Here is an 18,160-nt window from a genome sequence, read left to right on the forward strand (position 1 = left end):
GCTCAATAATATTTATGTTTTACAATAAAATCATTTGTAAATATTTATATTCAAAAACACTATGTTCCATGACTTCAGACATGCTCAATAATTTTTATGTTTTACAATAAAATCATTTGTAAATATTTATATTCCAAAACACTATGTTCCATGACTTCAGACATGCTCAATAATATTTATGTTTTACAATAAAATCATTTGTAAATATTTATATTCAAAAACACAATGTTCCATTTTAAGGTACTGTTCCGATTTAGGTACTCACCCAGTATGCCGTAAACCGAAAGAGATCTCGTCCAGCTGAGCAAAGGAAATGTATTATCTCAAATATGTATGTCATAGGACAGATAAAGTTCATATAAAGACATAGGTCATTCATTGTTCACTGCAAATATGACAACATGTAATATAGCCTATCGTATGAAAATCATATGTCACGGACACTTAAACCTTGATTTACATTTCCTGGGAATAGTATACTTTGTAATAAATTATATCTAACATAAATACTAGATTGGAAGCCTCATTCTCCTTTCTCCAAATAACGCAGGGTACTAGACTAATACAAACCGGTTATAAATGACATGCCGTTTTGACAAAGATCCACTTTTGCAAATTTGATGATAAAGAAAATATCAAGACGAATCATACTGACATTTTGGGGTTTTCAGGTAAAGACTGTTTGCCAGCACTTATAAATTTTCGCATGAATACCTGATACATTATTAGCAGTTTGTTCCCTTACGGTTGTGTATGTGTTCCTGTTCATTAAGGTTAAAATCGTATATGTCACCTTATTTCGCGACTAGCCTAGAAGATGGGTTGCGCAATAAATTAATAATATAGTCTCTTTACACAAAATCTTGTTCACATATATATCAATTACGAAACTAAAATAAGCATTTATCCTCAATTGTTTCTTCAGTAGGAATGGAGACTGAAATGCATGCTGTTGAAACTTTAACCAGTTATTAAGATATAACCAGTTATTAAGATATAAATTTAAAACATGTGAACTTCGCCAATTACTGTATTTGTAGTGAGTCTGTGATGATTATTTTTCACTCATTATGCTCTAGTTAAGTCAAAGGCTGATGCTGGTTTAAACTCCTGGATAATTCACCTATAGTGCTAAATGTATGAATATGTAACCTATGCAAAATTATTATATGTTTATAAGAGCAAGACATTGAAGAAAAACACCTGTTTACCAGATAGTTTCAACACATGTCAGCTTGCTATATCAGGGTTCTAAAAAGTTGTCGCCACTTTTTCGCGGGGGTTAAGGGGGCCGCGAAAGGCCCCCTTACGGGTCCAGGGCAGCGTCCTTGTGGGGGCCAAGGGGGCGAAGCCCCCTGAAGCTCATGGGGTTTAAGCATTTGAAGAGCCTTAAATTGCATTTAATAAGCACAATATCGTGCAAAAATGTGGCATTTTGTTGTAAAAGAAGCACAAGATATTAGCAAATTCTTATTCTATTGACAAAATACTGTATATGGACTAGTATAAATAAAAAAATATGAAAATATTGCAAAAAATGTGACATAAACATCAATATGTTGATTTCAGTCTATTGCCTGCATACAACAGTGTCATAGCATTAAAGATTACAATTAAGAATTGATGAGATAAATTCAAAATAAATGGAAACTCTAAGAAATATACATTGTCAAACCAGTGCCATAACTTTCCTAATAGAAATTCGTCTACCTACTCTTTACCCAAGCCAACTTATTAGAAGCCTTATCGATTGGGGTTTAATTCTAATTATTTGTAAGCATACCCAATGATTTCTGTTTCTTTTTGAACCCTTAGAATGCTGCATTTATAGCAACTACAAATTGCGACAAAACCGAAAGCAAATCTATTTTTAGCGCGTAAGCGTCATTACGAAATTTGCATATCACGTGACTTTCCGACAACATAAAATTCCATGATTTGCATTTTTAAAACTAACACGATAATTATGCAACAACAAAGCTGTTGAGCTAAATATTAACCTTGTTTGCTAATGAGAGACATAACAGTTAAAGGATGTCGACTGGGACGTGACTGCTTGCCCTAATTATCGGATTAATTTTTGTTGTCACACAAGCAGATGCGCTTGATTTATGACAGAGACAGAATCGATTATCATGCAGGCCGCATGGGCACCACTTATGTCATTTAAAGAAAATATTTTAGAAAAAAATCGTTGTCGCCATAAATTCGCCAAATTTGAAAAGGTGTCGCCACTTTTGCGATTTTGTCGCAAATGGCGACAATGGCGATCGCCAGCGGGAACCCTGTATATGGCAACCATATTGACACCTGCCCTAGTGGATTCAGGGGTAGCTCCTGTATCAGTTTCAGTCTAAGAATATCTTTTATTTGCAATGAATTGGCCTACATGATAATCCCTACACTACTATCAGATCATATGTGGATGAAGCTTATGCATGTTTTTCACGTACATGTCATATGCTATTGCAGTATTTAATATGCTAATATACTGAAATGGAATAACATGCATGCACTCTTTGATTTATTGCAGGTTTCACAATGCTGTCCTGGTGTAAAATACGGTTTCTCCACAACAACAGCTGTGTGGCAGCATTCATCAGACAATATGGAAGATATGTAAACAAAATTCTTTATAAGTTGTCTGGTTTTTTTTAAGAATATCGTTGTATTGTGAAAAGTCATAGCAGCGTTCGAAATTCGCGGTAGCCTGATAACCTGAGGCTACCAAATTTCAGCTGGGGCTACCGATTTTCCACAGAAACTAGCCCAACTGTGCTACCGTTTTTTCCATATGTGATTTATAAAAAACAACATGTCAATTAAACAATGCGTAACTCATCATGTTTTTTTTATACGCAAAGCCTTATTATTTAAGGATGCGTCATTCAAGGCGACTGGAGTGACTAAGTCGCCTTGACAACGGCAAAGTCTGATTCACCGAAATTTATGATGATAAAAAACTAACTGCTGGGCGATTCAGGGCTCAAGCCACATGCTGAATGTTTGTTTATATAATCAATGAACATAAACACATGTCAAAATTAATTAACGCCCGATGTGACAAGTAATTATCGATCAGTTTCTAACCAGTAGCTGTGTCTGTTAGCAGCAGTCAAACTCTATGACGTCATTAACTCCGCTCATTATGTTAATGAACGTATAACGTCGGCAGTTTTCGACAACTACAATGGTTATGAAAATCAACAATGCAATATGAATATTGATATTCTATTTTTTTCGTTTAAATATATTTTATTTATTAGCCAATAAAAAGAAAGCAATTTATGTTTTAATGCGGACAGAAAATTATCATTCTACAAAAGTTAAATGCGCAGGAAACAGCTGCCCGTTTACTTCCTGACAAATTTAATCAAAGTGAAAGGAGAACTGTTGGACAAAGTTAATTCGTTGTCAGTGTTCAGTGCAGTAAGGTTCTATTTTACAACTTTGAATTGCTTTGCCATTTATTTTAAAGAACTTATAGGAATATTGGCAATATAAACATCGGAACATTTTGTTGTATTTTCCGAAACTTGAAAATGAAACTGAAAGTTGAAAGTGAAAAATGTCATTGCACAGTCGCTGGTGAATATCGGATTTGACAAGGATGCATTGGATAGCAGAATTTAAAGTACATGCAGAGACAAGATGTACATTTACAGCTAGGCCCATTACTCTTGCTTAAACAATTGTCCAGTTATGCCCCTTGTTTCATTTAAAAAAGAAACTGCTGGCATTGTCTTTTGCACAATAGCACTTGTTATTTGCTATGATAAATTTATGATCCAAATGTATGTGCTTGCTTGTACTGCTTACACATATTTTAAGACATTGATCAGCCATTTGTGCTGGAGTCTGTCAGACTACCCGGAAATCATAAATTTAAAGGAGTCTGAGCCAAAGTGGAGGAGTCCACAAATGAAGAAAACCAATTGACAAGCTTCAAAATAGTCTTTGAAAATTTCAGGAGCTCATAGGAATATTACTCAGTTTAAATAGCATTCATTGTTACTGTCTTCTTTTGTCTGAACTAGGAATCTGGCAGACTCCGACATCCGAAATCTGGGCAACTCTGCCAAAAAATAGAAGTTTTGGACACTGGACTAACATTTGTGTCAAATTCTGCTATTTATACAATTTATTTATGAAATTTTAAATCAAAGAAGTAAAAAATACATTTTAAATAAAATGTTTTATCAATACAAATGCTGTCTTTCTCCATTTGGAGGCCCTGAGAAAGGCCCATTTAGCATTATTTTTGCTAAAAATGGGAATTTTGCAAGTTGAGAGACAAAAATGTGTTCTAATGCAAATTGATGATTTATACATGCATAAAAACACAGTACAGAATGTAGTGTCAATGCTAAATAAATGATCTTTTTTACATTTGATATCTAATAATTTTTTCAAAGTTTAAATTTTTGGAGACTATGTTGGGGATATAACCAAAATTTTGGGAAAAATGATATTCGTTTGCTCGGAGGTTGGAGTAGAAATTTTTCAAAAGACAGTCCTAAATGCACCAGTCAATTGTAACCACGGCCCCCCCAGGTCCGGGGAATAGCAGGGACTTTGAATTTCGGTCCAGCCAACCCCGGGTAAAATGCCCTGCAGGGACGAACTGATGGTAAAACCCCGGCCAAATGCCCCTGCACCCTAAAGACTCTTATATAAGGCCCAATCTCCGCTAAATATGGCGCAAAGACAAAACCACCACGGTCACCCAGCCCTGCGGGGCCACCTGGAAAGCTAAAACACGGCCCTTTTCCCCGACTATCACCGGTATACCCCCGGACCTGGGGGGGGGGTCGTGGTTATAATTGGCTGGTGCATAATACTCTTCCTTTTTTGCAGACTGACCAAGCAGAGTTTCCACGCATTACAGTTCCACAACCAATGATAGAAAAACTGCATAGACACAACCTGAGAAAGGAAAAAGAGAAGGCGAGGAAATCCCGAGAGAAACTCACCAGTCTCGTGATCACGTCAAAGAGACGGGAATTCCAGTTTTACAAGGGACAGAAGTTTGATGTATTTGACGCGAAGAAACTGGCTTCTCATGGCTGGAAACACAGAAACAGTGGAGCAGACTATTTTACCCTTCTCTCACATGCATCGGTAATCAGGACTCGTATTCTTAAAGAGCTTTAAGATGTTTTTTTCAACTTAAAAATTGTCTCTTTTTCTAATCAAAATTTTAAGAATTCTTACACTGTCCTTACAATAAAAGTATGAAACTATGTGAGACCATTATTTAAATTAAGAACTAATATGAATTAATCTCATGAAAAATCAGAAGAATTTAAGAAATAAAATAGGAAATTATTCCTATAGTTGAATTTTTCCACTGAAATGCTTAATGAATACATCCCCATGCCCCTGTTTCAATAAGATATCTGAGTTGTTAACCGATCCCTGCGTAAGAGTGCTTGGGATAAATCGTAAAGTATCTTATATTGACAACTTTATATTTAAATTTTATCTTGTGCATTTTATCATATTCTGTGTCAGCGTATTCTTCTAAGTAATTATACAAATGTCATTCCAAACTTTCAGAACCCTGCAATGCGTACAGGCGGGGATGGCATGGGGAGTTTCACCGACCTGCAGCTTGACGACAGGCTTCTTCAGTTCCTTGAAGCACATAAGATAACAGCACCGACTCAAGTACAGGTACATGTTGTTGTTGAAATCATTAGGGTCTGCCTGCACTTAGTTATGGTTGCATTATGGGTTGACCATGTCACATCCCCAAGTGTGACTTTAACCAAATTTTGAATCTAAAGGGGAAGTTTTGACTTCACCGGTTGACTGGATATTCGCCAAAGGAGTAATTTTGTATACCAAATGCAGCAATTTGTGGTTCACGTGTAAAACTTACAAGGTTTTAAAACAGTTTTTCATGGCTGAGTATCCAGACCTTTAGATGGTTTTAAAGAGACTTGTTCACGTTTTATTAAAGCTGCACTCTCACAGATTAACAGTGTTGTCTTTATTTAACCTTTTTTTCTCAGAATCAGTGTACTTTGGCATCAATGCATTCAATTCAGTCATATAAGATATATCACAAAAGAACAGATCACAATGGAATGGAAAAGTGCTGAAACACTCATGTTTTTAAAGCATTAATAACATTTTAAGCAATAAAACATAAATTTTCGAACGCAAGTATGAAAAACTGTGATCTGCTCTTTTGTCAGCAGTCTTAAATCACTGGTTTCCATTAACGCAAAATTTGGCTGAAGTAAAGCTCCATCGTAAATAACTATTTAAACTCTGTCAGATTATGCTATTTTGTGCTGAAAAAAGTATAATAATTTAAATGATACAATTACTAAAAAGAAAAGAAAATTGTCAATAGCTGACATAAATTTGAACCTTGTATACAATGCATTGAATCTTACTTACTGATGTATCACATCTATCCTTCGCAATTTTTGCGCATTTCTATAATTTTCCACTTCAAAATTGACTGTTTTTTTCTACCATGTAAATACCAGTAAATTTAAAAATAGCCTCAGTAGATATATCTGCACTGATCACATGACCTTCACATGGTAAATTTACACACTGTAAACTTGGAAACCTTAATGCGCTATTTTAAACGGGTAAATTCAGCTCGGACAGGGACAAAAATTTTTTAAATCATAATAAAATGAGGTAAAATCGGCCTCATACTAGCTGGTACTGACATTTCTAGGCTTGTTTTGAGGAAATAATGTATTTGCTGATTTTGGGACAATCTGGTGTCTAGTCCCTTTAAATTGTCCAAATTCTGTCTAAATGAGTGTGTGCCAGTTGCTGTTTAGATTTTGTTCATTAAAGTGGGGACAAATTTTTCTCTGGGTGAGTCCCTTTAAAAGAATAGGAATATGAAATAGTGTGCATTATCTTTCTATCATTTTCAATGAAATTAAATTTATTTCTAAAGTAGACTTTAACACGTTATTAAAAAAGTCATGATGAAAATAATAATTCAGTAGATTTGATTTTATAAGTGAATGAAATAGTCAAACCATTTGTGCAAGTTGATGATCTAATTTTAACACAACCAAATGTCATGCTAAAAGTGACTTATCATGATTACTAATACTATTTACAGGCTCGACTAATACCAGTGGTTAAAGAAGGAAAGCATGCAGTCTGTGCTTCTGAAACAGGTGAGTACAAGGTTTTCTATAAACAATTTGAGGGGTGAGAGTCTTACGCAGATTTCGAGTTTTATTCGTCTCAAATTTATATGAAAAATGAGATTTAGTTTGATATACAGAGAAACAGTACATGTAGGGAGTTATGGTGTGCGGGCCTGCGACAGGAACAATAGTGTTTGGGCTGTAATTTAATGCTAAACATGGCAAGACAGACTGTAACGTACAAGACACAAGGTCGCACTTAAAGGTCATTGTTCAAAATGCCTTGTACTTCATGTTTTGACTGTAACATTGCCATGCCTAGAGTGATTTTCAAATAACTTGGCACAAGTGTTCATGAGATAGGGGCCTTTTTAGTTTCCAGCTAGATTGGGCAAAGAGTCCTTCTCAAAAATGAGACAATAACCATTGGCATTTTACATCGATTTGATAAATTTCATGCAAATCTAAAATCCATACAATTTGGTAAAATTTAGAAAACTGGCACTTTGTTTTATTACTGATTTGCCAGTCAACATGTTAACTCTTCCTTTTCAGGATAGAAAATGATATTTAACTTTTTTCTTGCGAATTGGAAAAATAGACATACACTTAATAGCTATGGGAATGGGACCAATATTCTGCCCCTTTGAAAGGACCAAAAAACACTGTAATATCAGGGTTTTCAATTGACCTGAGCTCCTGGGTTTTGATGAATGGAAATCGTAAATAATGTCTCGAAAAATTGATGCATCATAATTTTCTTGTATGCGTATTATTACACATTAGGAAGCGGGAAGACACTAGCCTACCTTTTACCACTATTTCACAATATTCTGAAGCTGAAGAAGGCGGGACAGTATGATGAGAGTATGACAAACGCCCCGTTATGTATTGTGATGGTACCCTCCCGGGAACTTGTGAAACAAGTCAAGGTAATTGTGTACAAATAAATACAATTGATCAATTTTATATATAATTACACCATATTGAAATTATGTCTGAATTTACTTATAGGTTTTGAGTTGTTGTTTAAATTTAGCAGTTAAATAAGAATGCACCAACATAATTTTATCGTTTCATAAAGTATATTTTAGTCAAACTATTTTTCTACGAAGGTTTACTTGTTATCCCTCCCCTCCCCCCCTCGCTGAACTAAAAGGGAGGGGGATATTGTTTATGTTGTCCATCCATCCCTTTGTTTATCCAGAACCATATCTTGGTAGGGATCAGATCATGTTAAAACTTGGTCAGAATGTTCACATCAGGTCCATAGATCAAATCTAACTGGAACAATCTACAGGCATTAAATTAAGTCTAATATTCATCAAACATTCATTGGAGGTTTCCCTTTAAAGCTTGTACAAATTTTAAACTGGGTCATATTTTATTGAAAATAGGTCACTAGGTTGAATCTTAGTTTTTTTGTCTGAAGTCATATTATCAGGACCATATCTTTGTAGGGATTGGTAACTGGTTAGATTATGTTTAAACTTGATCAGAATGTTCCCTTTGATCAAGTCCCAACCTGTTATTTAAGTGTGTCATAAACTTAGTCACAAGTTTAAGTGTTTGAAACACACTAGAGGCATTATATAAAGCAGGGATGTGATTTGTCCGCGGATTCGCGGAATTCCGCGGATCTAATGCCCCATGGACACCCCCCCCCTCCAATTTTTTTTTATTTTTTCATTTTAGCTGATTAAAAAAGATACTAGAATGCTTTTGGTTGTTAGAGTTGATATTCCTGTGTGCTTTAAATTTCAAGTCAGAAAAACCCTCAAAAGAGCTTCTAAAAAGCCAGTTTTTCTTCTAAGGCAGTGTGCTTTTGACCCCAAAAGTGCCATAAGAACCCATGGCCGAAATGGTTTCAGCCCTTCAGCTGCCAGGTCAATCACAATCCTGATAAAGTCTACTATAACTTAAACTTCACATGTGATCAAACATAAGGTCACTTGGTCAAATCTTAGAATTTTTGTCTGGAACCATATCATTTGAATGATTGATCTTATTATGTGCAAACTAGGTCAAATCTTATAGAACCAAATATTGGTATTGATTGGTCAACTTGTGTTCAAACTGTGGGCTGTGACCTAAGTAAACTGAAAAAGTGGGTCACATGGGGTTAAAAACTAGTTTGTTAAAATTGAACTCCAACATAAACCTAATGTGTTTTATTGGGTAAAAAATTTGTTCAAGCAGTTCACCGTATACTTGTTCATGCATATTTTCTGATTTACAGGAGGTTTGTGAGTCCATGGAACAATACACTGGTCTTGTTCCTGTTGCCTTGAGGCAGGACACCATTCGCCAGGTGGGGAACATACATGTTTTTACTTATGTTTATGGCATCTTGTATCATATTTTTTTTTACTCATTATAAAATGAACAGAATCTATGCCTGTTTGGGAATTAATAGGAACTATATTTCCTTTCTGAATTCCTTTTCTTCCATTTATCTCTCTATTAACAAAACCAATTTCGGCTTGTAATAGACTTAAAAGAAAAGTCGAAAGCCTAACACTATAGATAAGACGCAATAAATATTTTTATGGGAATTCTGGATGGAAAAGTGTGTGCTATACACAGTGATTTACGGTAAAAATGTATGAATTATGGAACTATTCTAGTGCCAGAGTCTAAACCTTTGGAGAGATATTATATCGTAATATTACCTTATTAAAACATTGGGGTTGGGGAAAACATTGGGGTTGGGGAATAAATGAGTGAGCATGTTGGTCATTCTGTTTGTCTGTTGATTATGTCTGGACTCATGAAAGGGTCCATAGATTTATATATTTTCTAGTACTAGGTTCACATGTTAAACACCTTAAAATACACATCATGTGCGACTTTGGTTACACACCACTATTTTCTGATGGAGTTATGTTTCCTTTTCCTTTTTGAATTTGTGAATAATACTGTGTCAACATAGTAATTTATATAAGTTGATAATATCACAAAATAATATTATAGACAGTTTCACTAGGACAATATCATAAGGAATTCAGTAAAAATAAATTGAATTTCAAATTTTTATTGCAGTTGAAGACAGAAAATACCAAGGTTGACATTTTGATTGGCAATCCATATAAAGTTCAGAAGCTTATTGCATCAGGTAACTGGCCACATACATGTAGATTCATATGTTTTTGTTTTAAAGGAATGCTTGTAGATTTGTGTCAGATGCATTGTAGATTTGTGACGTAGATGAGGCTGACACATTGTTGTGTTCATATTACAAAAATGTTATCTTTTATTAGCAATGATATGTAAAACAAATTATTACAACATTGTATTAATCATACTTGTTTGAGATATTTCCTGAATGTGTTGTCCTGAGTTGCGAACTCACATGCACTCTGTTGGGGAATAAAACCCAGGAAGCCTTAGTGAAAAGCGAGTGCGCCAACTACTGTTTTAGCCAGAGAACCGGCAAATGTGTCCACCTGTTGTATTACACTGTGTTTACTTTAAAAAGGCAGGATTTAAATTCAATGAAGCATTTGTTGTTTGCATGTGTTGTGTCATAATAGAGTAATATTTAAATAACCCAGGTGGCATTGATGTGTCGAGGTTGACATCGCTGGTCGTAGATGAGGCTGACACATTGTTGGATGACAGCTTTAGTAACGACACCCTTGCTGTCCTCCGCCGCTTACAGGTGTGCAATAATACTTATAAACAGGGATGTGATTTACCTGTGTTATTTTGCATTTACATTGATCTGACTTTACATAGATCTGACAACTCGAGCCCTCCCCCTCCTACTTCCATTCCTTAAATAAACTGCCTTTCGGCAATTGCGTTCATCAATCGATGAACGCAACATCTTCAGATATGTTCGGATGGCAATTCATTGCATAACAATATACATGAAAAATATTGATACTGTTATTGTTTTTATTGTATTAGCAGGTCCCGTAAAATTTAAATCAACTTTTTAGAAAGTATTATTTTTTTAAATTTTAAATGAATAGTTGTCTAAATTGTTGGAATTTTACGTTTAAAAGTGAGTTCAAGTGGCTGATCTTTTCCCGTGTTATTGTGATGTCATTTGAAAAAATGCTTCCGGTTACAGTCGGGTCGTTCTATTTACAGAATGGGTAGGAAAGAGTTACTTAAATGTTTTCTTAAATGAAATGAAGTATTTTTTTAACAATTATTGAATGAAATAATGAATTATTGGTGTAAATATAAGTAATGAATCGGGGTATGAACGCAATTGGGCTGGTCAAACTACGCGTGGCGTCCTTCGGACTCCACACACTTTGACCAGCCCAATTGCGTTCATACCCCGATAATGACATCAAGCCCGCAATTCATTCCTTAAATGGCCATCTGTACTAGCTTCACATACATGTATCTATGGGTCTGCTGTGCGGTTATATTTACATGTACCTTGTTTATACACAGGTTGGAGGTGGCAGTGGAACAGAGCTGGGGGACAGTGGTTACGTGAGTGAGGGTGTCCAGGTCACTCTGGTGAGCGCCACCTACCCACAGGGACTGGAGCAGACAGTCGGGGATGTATTACCTGTATGTTTATTTTTATGTCAATTAAAAGCTAATTCCTACACCACACAATGCAGGCTTGTATACCTTTGATAGGCTTAATGATATGGAACTGTACCATACATGCCATATCCCCCGGCGGGGGGAAAAATCCCCCGGAATTTCGATTCATCCCCCGGTCTCCCGGCAGGAGATAAAAATCCCCCGGAATTTATAAAAAAAATATTTTTTTTTACATCAGGCAATAATGACAAAGTAAGTGAAACCACAGTATGTGAGTGAAACTGAAAAACTAAAAAAAACAACTCCACAAGGGTGAAATGCCAAAAGGAAACTTTTACAACAAGTGATCAATTAATTTGTAGTAATTATCAAAGGCAAAGAAATATTACTATTTTGGAAGGAAGAAATTAATAATATTTATTCTATTCTCTTATTGTCTGAAAGTCATCAAGCTGATAGAATTAAGCACAATTTTTTAAAAGACTTTGGAGGAAGGTAAATTTAATTTAATTGTCTTGAAAACATATTTTTCCAATGACATATTTTGTTCTGCAAGTGCATTACAGTATGACATGACAGTGTATCATAAGAATATGATAAATCATGACATAAAATAATTCTGTATAATGAAAAAGTTAAGAGGTTTTCAAAGCAAACTATATGTGAATACATTTTTTCGTACTTGCGTCTAAAAATACTTTAAAATTTCGCCAACTTAGACCTGCTAAAAAAATCCCCCTGAATACAACCAAAATCCCCCTGAATTTTCAGCCTTTTGAACAAATCCCTCTGAATGGTCTCCAGAAAATATGGCATGTATGAACTGTACAAAAACAGGAATTGATTTCAATAAAGAAATGTCTTATTCAAATGTATTCAGTTATTATGAAGTAATAATTAAATTCAGGAACCAAGTTACATCTTACTTGGGGGTAAGAGTAAAATCCAAGTGTTTTGATTGGACGGTAAAAATAACTGACCAATAGACTGAATGGAATCACTGAGGCATATCTAAGGATATGAGTGATTTGATTAGATAGCAGCAGTATATTTATCTGTACTCATAAACAGATATGATTTAAATTGGGAAACCATTATGTGCTATTTTAAAAGGGGAAACTCAGATGAGACAGCAACACGATTGTTGCGTTTATTATTTTAACCATGTAAAGTGATGTATTATTGGCCTTCTACTAGCTCGCATTGGCAATTCTATGCTTGTTTTGAGGAAATACTGTATTTGATGATTTTTAGAACATCTGGTGTCAAGTCCCTTTAACTGATGAAATGTGAAAGAAACCCCCACAGCTGATGAATGTAGAACCACGTAATGGGTCTGCAGTGGGTATCTGATGATGCATGTTCTCAATCTTACAATTTTCAGCAATGATGAACAAGTACATGTACACTTCTAAGATTTTGCTTGCAGTTTGACTCAATGGAGAAAGTAAAGACCAGTGGCCTACATCAGCTGATGCCTCACGTACCTCAGAAATTCATGAAGATGAAGTCCAAGGATAAACTGCGTAGGTTTGCTTTCTTATGGGGGGATGGTGAGGGATGGACACTTATTGAAGGGTTAAATAAGGGCTTCAAGCAGAAATTATATTAAATAATTCTTGATTACAAGTGTGAAAGAAAGTTGTTACCTTTATTACAATGAATTACACATACAGAGTGAATATTACATTTGTGGTTATAAAACAGAAGTTATAAAACATTTTTTTAATTGTTACAAGACTCATTTTGATGACGTATTTAATGACCTCAAATTCATGTACATACATGATATTTGATTTTCATCATGAAACTCTTTTTAATGATTAATAGCGCTAAATACCTAATTCATCCTATTATAATTGTATTTATTAAGGACATAATGTGAAAAGGTATAACACTAGTTAAATTCAGTATAAAAAATATAATAAAATATCTGTTTCAAGATGGTATCATCATTTTTTATGTAAAATAAAGTATACACAAAATACATATCAAACCATGCATATTGAAGTCACCTAAATATGAATATTATTAAAGGGAAATTCCATAATGATAATCATTAAATTTTGTATGTTACAACTGAAATTCAATGTCGTCAGATTTTCAGCTCTCATTGCCCACTAGAGTATTAAAAAGTTTGACGTCCTGGGATATGTTTGGGCGAATTTTGAGGCCAATATAAGGCCCCATTCCCTTGGACAATGAATATACTTTTTCACCAATTTTTTGTAAAAAAAAATCACCTATGAAACACAATTGCAGGTTAAATGTTAGTTGTTTTTTTTTATTAATTATTGACACTACATTGTGTATTGTGCTTTGATACATGTATATTTCATCAATTTGGCATTAAACTTTTTTTTATCAATTTGCAAAATATCTCTTTTTTTCCGTCAACTTAATATACCCCATTTTTTGCAATAATAACACTAAAATCCCCTTTCTCAGAGCCCTGGCCCCATTTTTCAATTAAGAAAAACAGGCCTTACGTTATAACTTTGACCAATCATTTTTCAGCAACACTGGTGGAGATGTTGAAACGTAAGCCTGACGTGAATTACATGGTGTTCGTTAACTCGACGCGTTGTTGCTACTGGCTCAGTCAGACACTGACGGAGGTCGGGCTGAAAAACCTTTGTGTCTCCAAGGAAGAATCTGTGAAGGTGGGTGGTCGTAGCCATCGTGAAAGACTTGCAGCTTTTATCAGAAGAAAAACACATTATCAACACTTTTTGTACTTTATAGAGGACTTGACGATTTTTTACCAGATTCATTCAAATTTTACCAGACTCATTCAAATTTTACAAGACTTTGCTGGCGAGTCAGATGGGTTTTGTAAACTCTGGTGAGGTGTAAACAGTATTGTGTAAATGATTGATTCAGATATTAGATGTATATCAAGCATGCATAATGAATTAAAGGCCCCTTAGCCGCTGTTTTGATGCATCAAAATAAATCAAATACAAAATTATTTTAAGCTGTAATAATATATATTTCAAAAATAGTAAGCTTATTTGTCAGCTTAAATAAAGTCTATCTGATTTAGGCTGTAATATGTTCTATTGGTAATATGAGGTTTACGTTTTGAGAAAATTCCTCCTCTAAAGAAATTTTGTGGTATACATGTTGATGAAAAGGCCTTATTTCCTTAACCTTTGTATTTTCTACCATAGGATCGACAGTCAGCCCTGGAGTCTTTTCACCGCGGTGAAAACAACATTCTCCTCTGTACCGACATCCTGTCCAGGGGAATAGACACACGGGCGGTGAGTCTGGGTGAATGGTTTCAGTCAAGAAAATTTGTTTGAAGCAGTTGGCATGGTAACGGTATTATGAAGAGTCGTTTTAGATGATAAATACATTTTGAAAGTCTTGGGAAAATGGTTTTGAGGATATTTGTTTAACTATTATATGACCTGACATATTACTCAGGGGATTTAAAGTTTATGATTTCCGGTAATCCTGACATTAGGATTGAAAGCTTTTAACTGCAGAATATTGTTCCCTTAAAAACAGTTGTTAAGAATAATTTTACATCAAAAACACGCGCAAGTACCTTGAATTGACATAATTACCTTCAAAATTCAAAAGGAGTTTTAACCATTTTACACCCTTTTATTCGAACCCCTTTAGTTCCTGAGCAGCGCCTTAGTGGGTGTTCAGAGAGGGAAAATCCCCTCTGAACCTGCTGGGGTTTGAGTATTTTAAAAGCCTTAGATTGCATTAAAAAAACACCTATACATATTGATGTAAGATTAGGCTTACAATTTCCTGTTGAAGGTGGATCATGTGGTCAACTTCGAGTTCCCTCACTTCCTGTCCGACTACATCCATCGAGCGGGACGTGTTGGACGGGTGGGAGGAAAAAATACCGGTCACGTGACCAGCTTCATCTGCCAGCCCTTTGAGGTCGACCTTGTGTGGAAGATTGAAGTAAGTCCTTACGATTTATAATCTCTTTTGTACTTTGATGTTTAAGCAATTTTTCATTGCTCTAGAATTGTGAAAAAAAGTCGTGGCCTTTCATGGATAATTAAAAAGGTGCTGGATTTGTCTAGATTTACTGATTTTTTTGTTTTGGGATGATACTTTAGTCAGCTATAAAGCATGGCATACACCTAGGGATTACTTTGTTGTTTGGCAGTGTTGTCCGCAGCATCACAGTTTTATTCAGATAAACAACTTTTTAATGACTTGATGACTTCAAACTTGGTATGTGATGTACAGGGTCAGCAGATGAATCCTATTGATTAAGGGTCATGGTCATGGTGACTGACCTTTGACCCGATACATGTACTAGAGAAATCATGGTCGCTCCTGACAGACGACACATTTGTTTGCAAAAACTAGTCGATAACAATCAGCAGCCATTGTATAAAACTGGTTTATTCTTTGGTTTGGTTAAAGTTAGCCAAAATGTTTATTGATTGGTCAATAGTTATCCATGTATTACTGTTGCCCAATCAAATTGCCTTGAAGTGAAAATATCCAATAACCTGTGGCTAACTTATCCAATTCTAAACAATTGGCTGCAATGTTTTAAGATGAGAAGTTATTTTTTTAAAAACTTGAGAGTTGAGGATTTTTGCTTTATTGTAATGTAATGTAAACAGTGTGTGTATACCACACGATAAATTACGTCATAAATGCTACGTCGAAAGGCAATATTTTTCTTCGAATGAAGACTTAAAATAGAGATAACTTCTATTTAACTTAACCATTTTAAATGAAACAAAGGGCAATTTATGCTGCTTAAAGAGCCCAGCCTTTGTTTCATTACTGGATTACTGATAATGTGCTTAGTTTCATCAAACGCTTCAACATGCCTGTTTCAAACTAATATTTTGATAATGCCCTGTCAGACGGTCGTTTTGTGAAAAGGTTTGTTGGAAGTGTTTTAAGAAACTAAATTCTCAATCAAACTCTGGTAAATGACCAAAGTTGGGCTCCATAAGCGGCGTAGACTGCGCTATTATTCATTTGAAATGGTGAAGAATTAGTTAAGTTATTTTGGTTTAAAGTCTTCATTCGAAGGAAAATGTTGCCTTCCGACATAGTATTTTTGATGATATTTATCACGTGGTATACACACTATATTTTTCATTTGTTTCAAAAACAAGATAGGGCAATTTTGTTTGGGCTTAATGCTATATATAAAACCATAAGATATCTCATGCAATTATCAGTGAACAGAAATATTTATTGGTTTATAGGTGGCGGCCAGACAGAAATCAGAGTTACACAACGTGAATGCAAACATCAAACGAAAGTTAGAGGGGCGTGTTAACATGCAGAAAAAAGGCCTCGACTTGTGATACACAGACTATTTAACTTCTTATGAATTGTAGAAAAAATATTTGACCTGTGATTCCAAATTTAAATGTGTTCTTGCTAATCCTGACATTTTGGGCCTGTGACAAAATAACTGACTTTCAGCATGGAAAATGTGCTTTAGAAAACGAAAACCACAAGAAGCAAGGCAAGCCCAGACATTGATTAAAAAAAGGAACCCGTGATTACAAATACTTGTACATGTATGTTTGCTGTATTAAACTCATGGAAATACCTTTGTTCAAGTATTATTGCAATTTATTTGTGTGACTGTCACTGTTGGACAAAATTTCCTGGGTAGACTTCTATAGAAACATTCCTGGCTGTATTATTGAGTTGATTGGGTCAATTTACTTTCATGAAAATCAAACACATGGGGCTTGACTAGGCTTACTGATTCATTAAGGCGCGCTTGTTCAAAATTTAAAATAACAGGTTTACTTGCAGTATTGGTAAACTTCATGGAGTTTCATTGATAAATAAGTAAGCACCAAACACCTAGGTTTCTCTGTAAAACTAAGTGTTTGTTTGATTATGTTCGGCTGTGAGCTTAGTAAACAAGAGGGCTATGATGGCCCTGAATCGCTCAACTGAGACACGGTATGTAAAGAAGTACACTTCCTATAATCATGATTGGTAGTTTGCCCATTTGACATATAGTCGGTCATAATTTCAGCTCAACTCCCCTGGAGAGTATCAACTATATCTGATATTGTCAAAAAAATGCTGTTGATTTTTTGGACTTTTCGGATAAAATGTGATAGACAGTGTGCAATTGATAACAGCCATGTGTTGTTTTCTCTAAATTTATTCTAAATACCAACTTACCCATAATTAGCGGAAGGTTTCAACTTACAAGGTACCATTACAATTTATTATTCCCCACTGAATCAAAGATTTCGGGAGGGGGATATTGTTTTGGCGTTGTCCGTCCGTCATTCCGTCCGTCCGGTACCATATCTTGGTAGGCATTGATCAGAAAATGTTCAAACTTAGTCAGAATGTTCCCCTTGATCATATCTTGACCTGTTTTAAAAGTGGGTCATGGGGTCAAAACAAGGTCACTAGGTAAAATCTTAGAAAAATCTTTTGAACATACTCGAGGCATTATACATGGTCAAATATTCATGAAACTTTATCAGAATGTTTTCCTTGTTGAACTCTTGGTTGTAAATAAA

The 18,160-nt window shown here is 35.1% G+C and overlaps 1 protein-coding gene across 1 annotated transcript; it reads left to right on the forward strand.

The window, feature by feature from the left end:
- The first annotated feature begins 612 nt into the window (after positions 1-612).
- On the forward strand, positions 613-17,218 carry LOC128207573 (probable ATP-dependent RNA helicase DDX28). The gene is made up of 15 exons (XM_052910600.1): positions 613-671; positions 2,534-2,619; positions 4,858-5,121; positions 5,560-5,676; positions 7,106-7,163; positions 7,923-8,068; positions 9,376-9,447; positions 10,179-10,251; positions 10,691-10,797; positions 11,550-11,672; positions 13,081-13,177; positions 14,169-14,314; positions 14,825-14,917; positions 15,432-15,584; positions 16,865-17,218. The coding sequence occupies exons 2-15, from the start codon at positions 2,542-2,544 to the stop codon at positions 16,964-16,966; spliced, it is 1,629 nt and encodes a 542-aa protein (XP_052766560.1). The 5' UTR covers positions 613-671; positions 2,534-2,541; the 3' UTR covers positions 16,967-17,218.
- The last annotated feature ends 942 nt before the right edge of the window (positions 17,219-18,160 follow it).

The sequence above is a fragment of the Mya arenaria genome, chromosome 11, assembly GCF_026914265.1.
Source record: "Mya arenaria isolate MELC-2E11 chromosome 11, ASM2691426v1".
Classification (NCBI taxonomy): domain Eukaryota; kingdom Metazoa; phylum Mollusca; class Bivalvia; order Myida; family Myidae; genus Mya; species Mya arenaria.

Coding starts and splice junctions, on each gene's coding strand:
- LOC128207573 (XM_052910600.1), top strand. CDS start 2,542: ATGCTGTCCTGGTGTAAAATACGGTTTCTCCACAACAACAGCTGTGTG. Junction 5,122..5,559: donor CCCTTCTCTCACATGCATCG/GTAATCAGGACT, acceptor CCAAACTTTCAG/AACCCTGCAATGCGTACAGG. Junction 10,798..11,549: donor CTGTCCTCCGCCGCTTACAG/GTGTGCAATAAT, acceptor GTTTATACACAG/GTTGGAGGTGGCAGTGGAAC.